The sequence below is a fragment of the Heliangelus exortis genome, chromosome Z (genome assembly GCF_036169615.1).
Source record: "Heliangelus exortis chromosome Z, bHelExo1.hap1, whole genome shotgun sequence".
Taxonomy (NCBI): Eukaryota; Metazoa; Chordata; class Aves; order Apodiformes; family Trochilidae; genus Heliangelus; species Heliangelus exortis.
The window spans coordinates 37,469,270-37,481,775 of record NC_092454.1 but is presented as its reverse complement, the minus strand read 5'-3'; the positions used below and the strand labels follow the sequence as shown (position 1 = coordinate 37,481,775).

The window sequence follows — 12,506 nt, the reverse complement described above, 5'->3', positions numbered from 1 at the left end:
CCTTCACAGTGCCATAAGGTCACATATGTGTAAAACTCTTGTTCCATGTGTTTGTTCCTTAAGTAAAAACGATGTGGCTTCTGTGCCAGGTTACTTTGCAAGCTGAAACCTGGATACAGGGACAATCTCCAGAGTCTTTTCAAGTCCAAGTACTGGTTTCACTTCAAAGTCAGATTTGGGTTTTTACCCAGTTACCTCAGTCATGTAAAATCTTTTTTTTCCTCTTCTCCATCTTTCTTCAACCTCTCAACAAAACCAGAATCCCTGGTTTTTAAAATGCAAGCACGCCTTACCTGCTGACTCCCCAGTAAGATTTGGTACCTTACTGAGCTATTTACTAGCTGTCTTCTTGACACTGCAACTTTCTCTACTTTTACTGTTTACCAAGACCATCTTTGGTCCCACTCTGTGTTGAAGTGATCTCACAAGATGTGCACAAGGTTTCTCTTGCTTTCAGCAATGTAGCAGAGAAATCTCACAGGTCATATCTTGCTGGAACATAGTGTGGATATATACACATATAAAGTGGTTATATATACCTACTTCATATCTACATTACATACAAAATACAGAAAACTGTTTTTCACACAGAAAACTCAATGAACCAAGAGAGAGAAGACAAATCTTATTGAATAGCCAGCCTAGCAGACAGCCAGTCTAATGGTATTCAAAGTTTATAGACGTTTATAGATAATGCTCAGCCTTGCCCCTTCTGGGCCCATTAGAGCTAATGTACATTCAGAATAGCTAAGTGCTTGTGCATTCATCAGTACCAAGCGTGAACAGAATGCTTTCCATGCATTAGATGCAGATTTATTAAAAAGGCAAGGAAGATATGTATGCATATGTAGGAGTAGAGAGGAATTTATCCATTTTGGGAAGGGGAGGAGGGGAGAGTAAAATTATTTTATATTTGTAAAACTCTCTTTAAAAAGTTAGTAATTGAACACACATAACTGCTATGTACTAAAAAATCTAAGTGTTGTTCATATGAAAAGGTTATTCTTAAATGCTTATACCAAGAGAGTACAGTATAGAAATAGGCCCCAAGTCTGTAAACATTCAAGTTGGTTAAGGTACTGACTTTTACTTATGCTGAAAACAATGCAGTTGCTTGTCTCTTAAAAAGAAAGGTTTAAGTTTATGACTTTCTGAAAAGTTATATTCAGTACAGTACAGCAACTGTGGTGAGAAACAGTGACAAAACCCAGCTTAGTTGGAAAAATACCATTGTTAATTAATTGAAATATATTTCAACTGTGTATGGACTTCTCACAGTTACCCAGTAAGCACACTGGTTTCATTCTTCAGAGATTAACAATCTCCCTTGTGTGCACAGGTTCTTTTCAGCTTAGTACACTGTTTCTTTTGAAGGATTTGTTTTCATGGGTTGAACTTAAGAACTCAGAACACCTTATCACACTTCCACAAGCTCGCTGTCTAAGGGGGAAAGAAGAGGGGAGGAATAAAGCACTTCAGGGCTTTTGCCTGTTAAAGCCAAGCTCCCAGGGGATTTTTTATTTTTTTTTTTCTTTTGGCGTCAGATTAGATGTTCAAACCGAGCGGTGCTTTGGGGCTGCGGGTGAGTGTCCACTGAACCCTTAACGAGGCTAATCCCACTGCAGCACATTCCAAACAACTAATGGGTGCAGGGGCCTCACTTGATCTCACATCTCTGTGCCATGGACAGACCAAGAAGCTTGTTCAGGGGGCGGTCGCAAACGCGTTATTAGCGATGACCAGCAGCAGGGAAACGTGGACAGCAGAGTTTGCTCCGGGACAGACTAAAACACTAAGTTTGATGCTCAGGTAAAGAGGAGGGAGGAAAAAGTGTTCTCGGTGGGATTTCAAAGCTAGATCAACAAAGAGAGAGATCTAAGCTACTAGCAAACTAAATCTAAACATGGTTATGTCATGTACTTGGAGTTTTCAAATTGTCTTTATGAATTAATACTGAAGGAGCATTTTAGCAATAAGAGAAAGGAAGATAAGCTTTTTGCCCTAATATTCCTGAAAATGTGTTGTGATATTTGCTAAATTTTTTAATTACTTTATTAATTCACACTATAAGCAGAAGTTCAAAGCAGACTCTTGTTATTAATGTGTTGATTTCCTCAGCTTATTCTAATTTTTATATAAAGCTGTTGTGGCAAGTTACATGATTTATTGTATGTCTGAACCCTGTATTTTATTGCAAATGATCTCTGTCACAGAGAGATAACTGGTGTAGGGCAGTAAAAAGAGGTTCTTTTTATTTTGGAAGGACAAGCAATTCTGAAATAAATAAATCATGAATTTTGGCTTTTTGACCCTGTTAGGTGGGATAGTATATTATTTGAGAGCTAAAAGCTGGGAAGTCTTTCTTCCTGATGTAAATTAATACCTTTTTAAGCCAGACTATTATTTTTGCATTATAACATAGGAAGATGAATGTTGAAAATTCAAATGTAATTATTATTATTATAGCTGGATCTCTTTTCAAGCTGCAAAGACAGTAAAAAATAAAATAAAGAGTATCAAAGGCAACTTTAAATGTCAGTTTATTTATTTTTGAAGGACTGCTTGTATACTTAAAAAAGTTTTTGGTAAAATACCTGTTATGGCAATTTTTCGGGTTTAATGTTGAGTCTTAAAGAACTTGAATTATTGGCCATCTTTAGAAAAGATACATTTGGTCTATGTAGTAATTAAAATGGTTAAGGTAAATTGTTTTCAGAGAACTATGCAAAATTTATGGGATTTAATAAAGGATATACTTAGGGAATCTTGGCAATATGAATGTTAAGAATGTGCCAGGTGAGCTCTGCTGCAGGAGCTGGTTTTGGATGCCAGGAAGCTTAGAAAAGCCTTTAATGATTTCTAGAGAAGGTAAAGCCATGTATATAGTATTAAAACAAAGAATCATAAAAATAAAATTGTAGTGTTCCTTTTTTGTCAAAAGGTTACTGTATATAAATAAAGAGCAAAGGGGATTCATGAATCTGCAGTTTCTTGTCACTGTGTGCCTTCCTTCTTAAGGCAATAGAGAAACCTTGAGTACTCTTGGAGACTGAAGGGGGGTAAATTTCAAGAGTATGTGGCCCATACAGTAAAGTATGCAATCTCAAATGCCCTAATTTTCCCACATCGTTTAGCTTTAAAACTTCTGCAGTAGGAGGGACACCTGAAGCTTGTGATGTTTGTTTATTTACTTATTTTAATTAAAGCTTTTTTTTGCTGTAAAAAACTACTAAATTACTTGAGAAATTACTCCATGATCCACTCGACTTCTATGCTGATGTGACTGTACTGTATACAGTATTGTGATGATGATGATGATTGTTACTATTACCTACGTCATAGGGTTGTAAGAAGAGTTGTAATAACCTCAAAGCAATCTCTCCTATGTAAAGTAATTTATTTTTTCTTCCATTTTGTCAGAACTGGCCTTCACCTAAAAATGAGACAAAACTTGCCTCACATTCTATAATATATTAACTTCCTGTTTGCTACAGTAAGGAAGAACATTCAAATCAGTTCTATTTAAAGTTGTACATAGAGTAGACCTTTCTTTTTCCTGATCATAAAAGTCCATATCCATTCCTACAAAATATGAAGTCCACCAGTTTTTTCAAATAAAAATTGCAAGTAGAGCAAAGATGAAATGTTGTTCTGTAATATGAGTCACAACTAGGTTCAGTAAGGGATTACCTTCTGTGAAAAATCCAAAAGAATAACTGTTTATGTACTGAGTGATAAGTAATGAGTGTAACTAGAAAATCTTATGGTACTTAATAGTTTTTACTAGTGACAATCATAGACTCCATGAAGTTTCCACAGTCCACACTCTCTCAAATCCCAGAGGGTATGATCCCAAACGGGTTTCTAGGTTTAAATGTGAAAACCAGCATGCATGAAAATAGTAATAGTAGACAAATAAGGTAGTTTATTCTCTAACTTTATTTAATAAAAGGTAACATTAGTTACCTAAGTAATGTTAACAGGGCAATTTTATATATGCGCAGATTTCCTTTAAATTATCCAAAGATCATTTCTCATTACTTAATTTTTTAATAACTTTGTTATAGTTCATACTCCGTAGTTCTGTTTACGCTGTGCAATAAAATAGGGATCTTTATTATTTAATACTTTTCTTGAAATTTATCTGTTTGAAAATAATTTTTAAAGGAGAATTTCAATGGATTTCTGTATTAAACTTAATAATTCTATCCGGAGGAATCTTTTAGAAAGCTTGCCAGAATTCATATTATATGGGGTCAGGACTGTCAAGATAGTTAAAAGGAAATATTTCAGAACTGTGAAAGTCTCTTGTCCTTTAGGTTGTTCTTTGTTTGTTTTTCTTGCCTATTAATCTGTCTTTGTTTTAAAAAAGATCTCCCATGTACCAGAGAATTAAGATTATGCTGTGGGAAATTACTTACTTTCCTGCCAATATGTGGGGGAAGATCTTGAGCGTTATGAACTTGGAACACCTTCACTTCACTCAGTCAACTGTATCTTATAGTTTTTAGTGTCTCATTTCAGAAACAGATCCCCTTTTTTTTCATTGAGTTATCTGTTTATGGAACTATAATTTCTGGCTTCCTGTTCAACAGCACTCTCCATACTTCTATAAATTATAACATTGGAATCATGATGCTATAAGCTTGTTATAATTGTGATAAGTTTGTAATATTTGTTTTCTAGTTTCTGAATTTTTTTTTTAAGTAGACCTCACACATCCCTAAAAGAGAAATAGATTTTTTTTTTCAGTGTTTTTAATATACAGGTATGATTTTCTTCTACTATGCAGAAAGCTTTAAAGTTTGAAATAATTATTTTCCAGTGATTCCTGCTATGAGAATGGCAACATCAAAGTCATCTAACCAGTGAATATGATACAATCTTAAGATTTTGTTGGCGCTTAGCTCTAGAGGGAAACCACAGTTCTAATGGAAAACGTTTCTGTGTTCAGAAGCAATATTGCGGATCTGCAAAGTCACTGAAGTTTCCTTTTATGTCAGAAGTTGCTCTTTAGCCTTACTATAAGTAGTGTTTAAAAAACAGAGCTCACAGCATTTCCTTTCTCTTTTTTAGGCACAGAAATCATGGATTGAAAGAGCATTTTACAAGAGAGAATGTGTTCATGTCATACCCAGCACCAAAGACCCCCACAGGTAATTTCATGTTGCTTGTATGGAAAGTGAAAATCAGTTACAAAAGAATGTTTACATATATGTGTGCATACATATGTATATGGATATAAAGAGTTTCTAATTACTTTTTTGATCAGAAGGTAGTTGAATTACATGTGGGGGGATGTATTCCTGTGAGCACTATTTGTTTACATATTGAAATGTATTTCTTCTTAAACAAAAGATAATTCAAGGGCTGATTGGTATCTATGTTTAATTTTCTTATCTTCTTTGTTCAATATTCAGTGCCTTGAATTCGATGCATGACACACGGTCAAAATAATTGCTCTGAACTACCAACTTATAATACATGCTAGTCCATGCAAAAGCTAATTCTCTGGCCTGGTATCATCTGAAGACAGGGGGAAATGTTCTGTAACTTAATTTTGTACATTTTTAGAACAAATGCTGGATTTAAAAAAAATATAAGAGTCCGGAGTAAACAAGATGATAGAAAGAAAGGTTAATATGTGTATCATGTCAGTTCCACAATTAGAGGCCCCAGATAGCAGGAAAGTGATTAGCAGAGTTGAAAAGGGGTATCTCTTGAAGATTTGTAGGCCATTTAAGATAGTTTGTTTCCCTGCACATTTTTTCAGTTCATGCACGTGACTCAAGTTTTCTCTTTGTTTAATGTCACAGGTGTTGCTGTGGGCGTCTAATAGGTCAACATGTTGGACTGCCTCCAAGCATCTCTGTTATTCAAAATGAGAAAAATGAAAGCAGGCTTACTCGCAATGACATCCAGTCGGAGAAGTGGTCCATCAACAAGCACACCCAGCTCAGCCCTACGGACGCTTTTGGAACCATTGAGTTCCAAGGAGGAGGACACTCCAATAAAGCCATGGTAAAATGTTTTTATCTTAGATAAATAATGTTTCTAGGGCGAAAAATGCCATTCACAAATAATCTTATCTTCATTTTATAGTATTATTTGGTGTAAGACTGTATGATATGTTTTTGTGTTTCATGCACCAAAGAATTGGTAAATAGAATTAAGGGTAAAAGCTGGAGTCCAGCATACGAGGGGCTACCTTTATGAAAACGGAAGGCATGCTCATATGCTGATACCTTGATTTCCTTCCGAAGGCTTTACATCCCTCTTTTACCAAATAACTTTAGGATTCAACTGTGGTTTCCTATTTCTGTGTGTGTCTGCAAGGCTGAAAAATTTGAAATATACCAAAATGCTTTTGGTATTCCTCCAGGTATGTATCAGAGGCAAAGTAGTTAGGCTTATTAGTTCATGTTTCAATGAAAAGATGACCTAGTAATTGTCTAAGCTAATTAGACTAACTATTCTTTCTAAACTGGGAAATTCCTATTCTGCCACAGATTTCTGTCAGCAAGTTACTTTAGAATAATACAGATCTATGAAACAATACCAAAGTAAATTAATCTGAAGGCATTGATTCACTAAGCTGGAGAAATGTTTGCAGCACCCACGCTAACCCATGACTGTATTTCTTCTTATGTGTCATTACATGAAAGGCAGAATCTCTCTTGCTCTATCTAAACTGTGATAGCTGGGACTTTGGGAATGAAAGATGAGCGTGTACCTAACATACCCTGGCCACAACACTGCTTTAGGCAGTGAGGGCAGTATCAGAATCCCTGGGTACTCTGCAGAATAATCTGCCCAGAAACCCGATCTTCTTTGCCTGAATTCTTCCCAACAGGTCTCAGATTTGCCGTGGTATTTAAGAGCTCGGATACTATGATAGGAAGAGATAGTTTCCCTAGGTGGATACATAGGTGCTCGAGATGAAATGATTACTTTAGTGAATGCTTCTGTTCACATAGGTGCATGGGAAAATTAGGTCATTTGTCTGAGATTGTCATCAAAACCTTATGTTCAGTTGATAACCAGTAACCCAGAAATCTGCAAAACCTTTTTTTAGTGAGAGAATCAGATTCAGTAAATAACATTTGTGTAGTGTGAATAAATTTACACCTCTCTCAGTACTGAAAGGAACCAAACTGTGCTATTGGTAACTTCACATGGAGTGGGAACAAAACAGAATGTTTTCCACCAAAGCTGAGAAACCTTCAGAGATACAGTAACCATCATGCCATTAACCATGTATGGATACTTTGCATTCAACGTGTGTTTATGGGAAAGAACTTTTTGAGTGAAGACCACTATAAAGCAGTAAACTGTCCTGCCCAGACAAAGTAGTCTTAGGTAGCCAAAAAATTATGAAGGGTTTAGGGAAGTTGTGGATACCAATTTCTCTAGAAGATTTTTGGTCTTTGTTGAGATTTTGATGTCCTGTCACAGTGCTGCAAGAGAACAGGAAATGCTTGAAGGTATATGCTATGTCTTCAAATATACTTGAAGTGAAACTGGAGAAAAATTAGAAGTCAGCATGAATAAAAGAGAAATTTCACAGAGGTCAGGCAAGAATGAAACTATAATGAATTTAGGGTAGAAAAAAAAAAAAGAAAAAGAAAAAGGAAAAGGAAAAAAAGTAAAAAAGAAAATTAAAAAAAGAAAAAATAAAGGCAAGGGAAAAAAGAGAAAAAAAAAAAAAGATGAGGGGATTAAAAATCTGAGAGGCCTAAATAAAAAGGTAAAACTTAGGAATGAATACAGACAAAAGATATTGGTGCAAAAAAATCTGAATTCATTTTGAAAGTTCTAGAATCAGGAAGATAATTGTGTCTGCCTTATATTCATAGTTATTAAACCCCACTGCGAATGTGGGAACAAACAAATTCTTCTTGAACTAAATAAATTTATAAAAGCTTCAGAAATTCAGTCATCTGACTAACAGTTCATTAAATATCTTTTTAATGGGTGTTCTGCCTTGGTTACCACCATTGAGAAAAGCATCTTGCATGTGACCAAAAGAGCAATAAGGAGGTTTGCCTAATCATTAAGTTTGCAGTTTTTGGAAAAGGGAAACAAAATTTAGAGCTATATTATAGTACGGCATGTTTGTCACTGAGAAGAGTAGGACGGTATCCTTATGGTCATATCTCCAGCTCCAAACATTATTTTAGGGTAGATTATAGTCAAAGAGCTGCCTAGCTATTTATTGTAGTTTTATTAATAGAAATAATGAAACTCATGTCTCTGAATCTACTAGATACAAGGACTTTCTCATAGTAAATAAAACTTACAAAGTCTAAAGCTTTCTCTTGCAGCCAAGGGTTTCCCTAGTCAAAGCAACCAACTGGTTTTAAAGGGGAGAGAAAAAAGGATTTAAATTATCTTGGCAAATAGTGCTTGGAAAAGGGAATAAATTTATAAAAATCTTTGGAAGCATTCTTGTTCAGACAGTATTTTTTCAGACCCCAAGTTGTAGATGCTGGAACATTAACAGGGACAGGGAGATAGAAAGAGAAGAGAGAAAACATGATAAATGAACATTTGTTCTTTTCTGCAAATGTGCCACTTAGTTGTTTTCTAGCTACTGGATATCAAATATCACTACAGCATAGAAGCTGACTTTTGCTGACCATCATGGTAGATTACTATCATGCCTACTGGCTAATAGAATAACCCTATAAAGCAGCAAGATTTAGTAAGCTGACCAGTATCGAGGAAAGAATTTGGCATACATTGCACAACTTTTACCTTACTTTATTTCCTGAATTGTATGCCCATGACAATCATTAAGCAAGGGAAACAAAGAACTGACGAGTGTTATCTTGGACTTTACTGTGAAATTGGTACTTTTTCCTGAATCAGGCTACAAGGAATGAGGGTTTATTAATGGAAAATCTAACATCGAATTAATAATTGAGAAACTGATAGTTCTTAACGGAACAGATTAAGGTGTCTAAGACTGGCAGAGTGGTAGTAATAGAATTAGATTTTAATAATATACCTACAGAAATTTGGTAGCAAATATATGTATTCTTTGCAAGCTCCAAAATACAATACTATATCGGTTACCACCAGAAATAAACAATGGCATTTTTAGCTGTGAAAATTATACACTGGAATAATATTAGAACATATGGACCCGGAACAAAATAGACAGGACAGTGTGGGTTTACATATTGCCAATAGAACTGACTGTGCCATTAATTTCATTTCCACAACCACAAAACACAAATTCTCTAACATGGATTTTGTTAATGCTACAAAGTTGTTAAAGTATCTTCAATGTGGCTGCATAAATAACGTGAACAGCTGAAGGTAGAGTAAACTATATAGAAGCATATAGTCAAGATTTGATAACATTGATGGACAAGATAAAGAGGCTTTTCTTTCAGTATTCACGTAACCATAGATCATCCTCCAATAACATTGCTTTTAGATCTCTATCTGTTTTTCTTTACTAGTGGCTTATCCATTAATGCTGAAGAAACACATTTAAAAATTTCACTTTTCACATTTTCATTGTTTCTAGAGCAGATTTTCTATTTTGACAACTGTAAAAGATTTGAGAGGGGTGTGGAAATACATAAACTTTATTAACAGCTTTTTCTATAAAATATTGGCTTAAAAATAATAATAAGATGTGATCTACTTGTATCAGTCAGCTCTTTGTAGTTTATTAAATATATGAATGAGTTCATATAACTATATGCTGACAATTAATTGCCTTAAGTCAATTAATTGTCTGAGAGTAATTATTAAACTACTGTAAGTAGTTTAATTACTCCAGTTATGAATAATGTTCTGAAAAGTTTCAAAACAGATTCTGGTCCTTAGTGGAGCACTTAAGACAGTCTTGCTGTGATGCATTTTGCCCTGAACTGATGATTAAAGTAAAAACTTTTTAAACCTAATATCCGCCTTTCCATTTTTTCATTAGCTGGCATGCGTGGATTTCATATCAGCCTTTTTTAAAGAACTGGTCCTCACAGAACTGAAATTTCTTTTATTGTGATTTTTCAAGGTTAGATTGAAAGTGGCTGTTTGAAAATCTTTAATGAATTAAATACATTCCTCCTCATTGAATGCATTCCAATAATGCATTCAATATTCATTCAAATAATACATTAAAAATGCACCAACAAAAAAAGGCTAACATAAGTTTGTAGTTGTAGAATAAATATAGTTTAGTTCAGTCCCATAAGCTTAGTCTTTCCTACAGTTCCTGGAGAGATGAAAGAATACCACATAAAGACATATCACATGTTGTACATAAACAGTTTCTCAGACAGACTTTTTAATATTCGATTCTTCTAGATGTTATACTTTAGTGAGGGTTTTTTTTTAACTCAGCCACATAAAATAGAGTAGGTACCAGTGTCCCCAGAACAGAATCTCCATAGTTTGACCATCAGACATTTCATGTAGACCCCCTTTACATGAAGGGGGGTCTACTTGTAAGATAGGCACCTTGCAATGTCATCTGCCTATTAATGCCTGCAGTGTTAGCAAGGTATTGCCCTCTGCAGTATCAGTTCTCCTTAAGGACAGAGCAAAGGGAATAAGGATTAGTCTCCTTACAACCCCTCTGGTGTGTTATCACTTTGAGAGCCTTCAAATTCTAATCAAAATTATTAGCATCACCATCTGGTCAGTGTGTTCAAGTTCAGTGCAAGATTTTCTAAACTTCCATGCAGAAAATAGAATGGGTAAAATTGAGGATGCGGTTTGTATATATATAAACTCAAGGGTACATAATGCCCTTGCTAGACGTGACAATATTGGATGTTCTTGGTCAGTTGACTCTTATGATTTTGTCCGACTGCTGCAGAGAATGTTACTGACCATGCATTCTCAGACTCTTGCTCAGCCTTCCGCTTGGCTCTGCCTCCCTTGCTGCCCAGTGACTTTTTGCTTACAGAAATGTTAAGAATGGTTGTTCACTGTGTGACAACCCATTCTTGCAAAGAAATCTGTCTACTAGCAGTCTCTTCTGGGAAAAGTCAGGCCCTTAATTCTTACTCAGCTAGAAAGGAATTTGTTTTACTGTCATAAAATTTATTTTAAAAGAACAATCTTTTGGCAAGAGAGTTAAAAAAGGACAAAATGTCTAGATAAGAAATGTAGATATCACACTACCTGGCATGTTACAGTACATTAGAACGAGGCATTCTTCAGGCTGAAAGCAAAGGTACCTGTGTTATATACCTGATGGCTGTGCTGACAACCCATTAAGCAAAATACTACTGAAGTAACTCTGTATGTATTGGGTCAATCACAATTTTGATAGATGAGTGACTCTCTATAACCTATTTTATTCAGTTAAGAGGCTTCTTCCGGGTCTTAACCAGGTTTAGAAAGAAATTTATCCTTTTATGGCCCCTTTCTGCTATGCAGCCACAATCAAAATTATCATCTGCCCTGTCACAGGCTTTGTGAAACCCTTCATACATCATCAGCAGAAAAAGCAGGAGAAATAGCCCAGAGATAAAGGCTTGTCAGGAGAATCGGGTATGTGTGAGACATGGAAATGCTGTAGAAATTTTGAAGGCAGTTGTTATCTCTGAGCACACACAGATGGGCATGATCTCCCTTGGGGCAAAATGCTGCAGATGTGGCACAGAAAAGCCACGAACTGGAAATGTGTAAATGTGTTTCAAAGCACTTTTAGGGTCTTGTGCCTGGTTAGGTAAATTCATGAATCTATAGAAATCATCCTGTAAACCATACACTAGGATTTGTTCATCTGAAAAGTACCTGTTTAGTAGTTTTGCTTAGTTTATATTTATGTGTGCTGGAACAATCGAGCTAGTTTCTGTTATTTCCTTCCTTATGAGAGTATCATCTTGTTTATTTGAAAATAAGATGCAAGTGTAGGCACAGTTGTGACTCTGACTACCTAAGTTATCTTTGTCAGATGATTTAAATTTTTGCTCTAATTATTGCATCCATGAGTTAAAACAAATTATCTTTCATGCATTGCTAAGCATAATGAAACAAATAATGATTTGATTTCCCAAATAAAGGAAATTTGTCCAGCCTGTGAATTGTAAGTGTTCCTTTATTCCCAGTTTTCTAACTTCTGAAAAATCTTCAAGTTAGCAATTAGTGGTTTTGTCAAAAAGGTTGTGTTTTTTCAATGCATTTTCTTTTGAGCATTGATCATATGTATCAGAAAACAAGGGAGCCAATCTTTGTTTTTTCTCCACTTCTACCCTTGTTTCTGCAGTATGTACGTGTGTCTTTTGACACAAAGCCTGATCTTCTTCTGCATCTGATGACCAAAGAGTGGCAGCTTGAGCTCCCTAAACTTCTTATCTCTGTGCATGGGGGTCTTCAGAATTTTGAACTTCAGCCAAAACTCAAGCAAGTCTTTGGGAAAGGCCTCATCAAGGCTGCTATGACAACTGGAGCATGGATATTCACTGGAGGAGTGAACACAGGTAACAGCAACACTGAAATGAAAGCACAGTGGCAACTACGAGATTTCATCACAGTAA

The 12,506-nt window shown here is 35.4% G+C and overlaps 1 protein-coding gene across 6 annotated transcripts in view; it reads left to right on the top strand.

Moving 5' to 3' along the window:
- Window positions 1-12,506, top strand: part of TRPM3 (transient receptor potential cation channel subfamily M member 3) — a 352,377-nt gene that overhangs the window by 220,366 nt on the left and 119,505 nt on the right. For all 6 annotated transcript variants that reach the window (XM_071730914.1, XM_071730915.1, XM_071730911.1 and 3 more), the window contains 3 exons: window positions 5,077-5,156; window positions 5,817-6,021; window positions 12,236-12,449. In XM_071730914.1, the coding sequence (XP_071587015.1) occupies window positions 5,077-5,156; window positions 5,817-6,021; window positions 12,236-12,449 (499 nt within the window). The remainder of the gene's footprint in view (window positions 1-5,076; window positions 5,157-5,816; window positions 6,022-12,235; window positions 12,450-12,506) is intronic.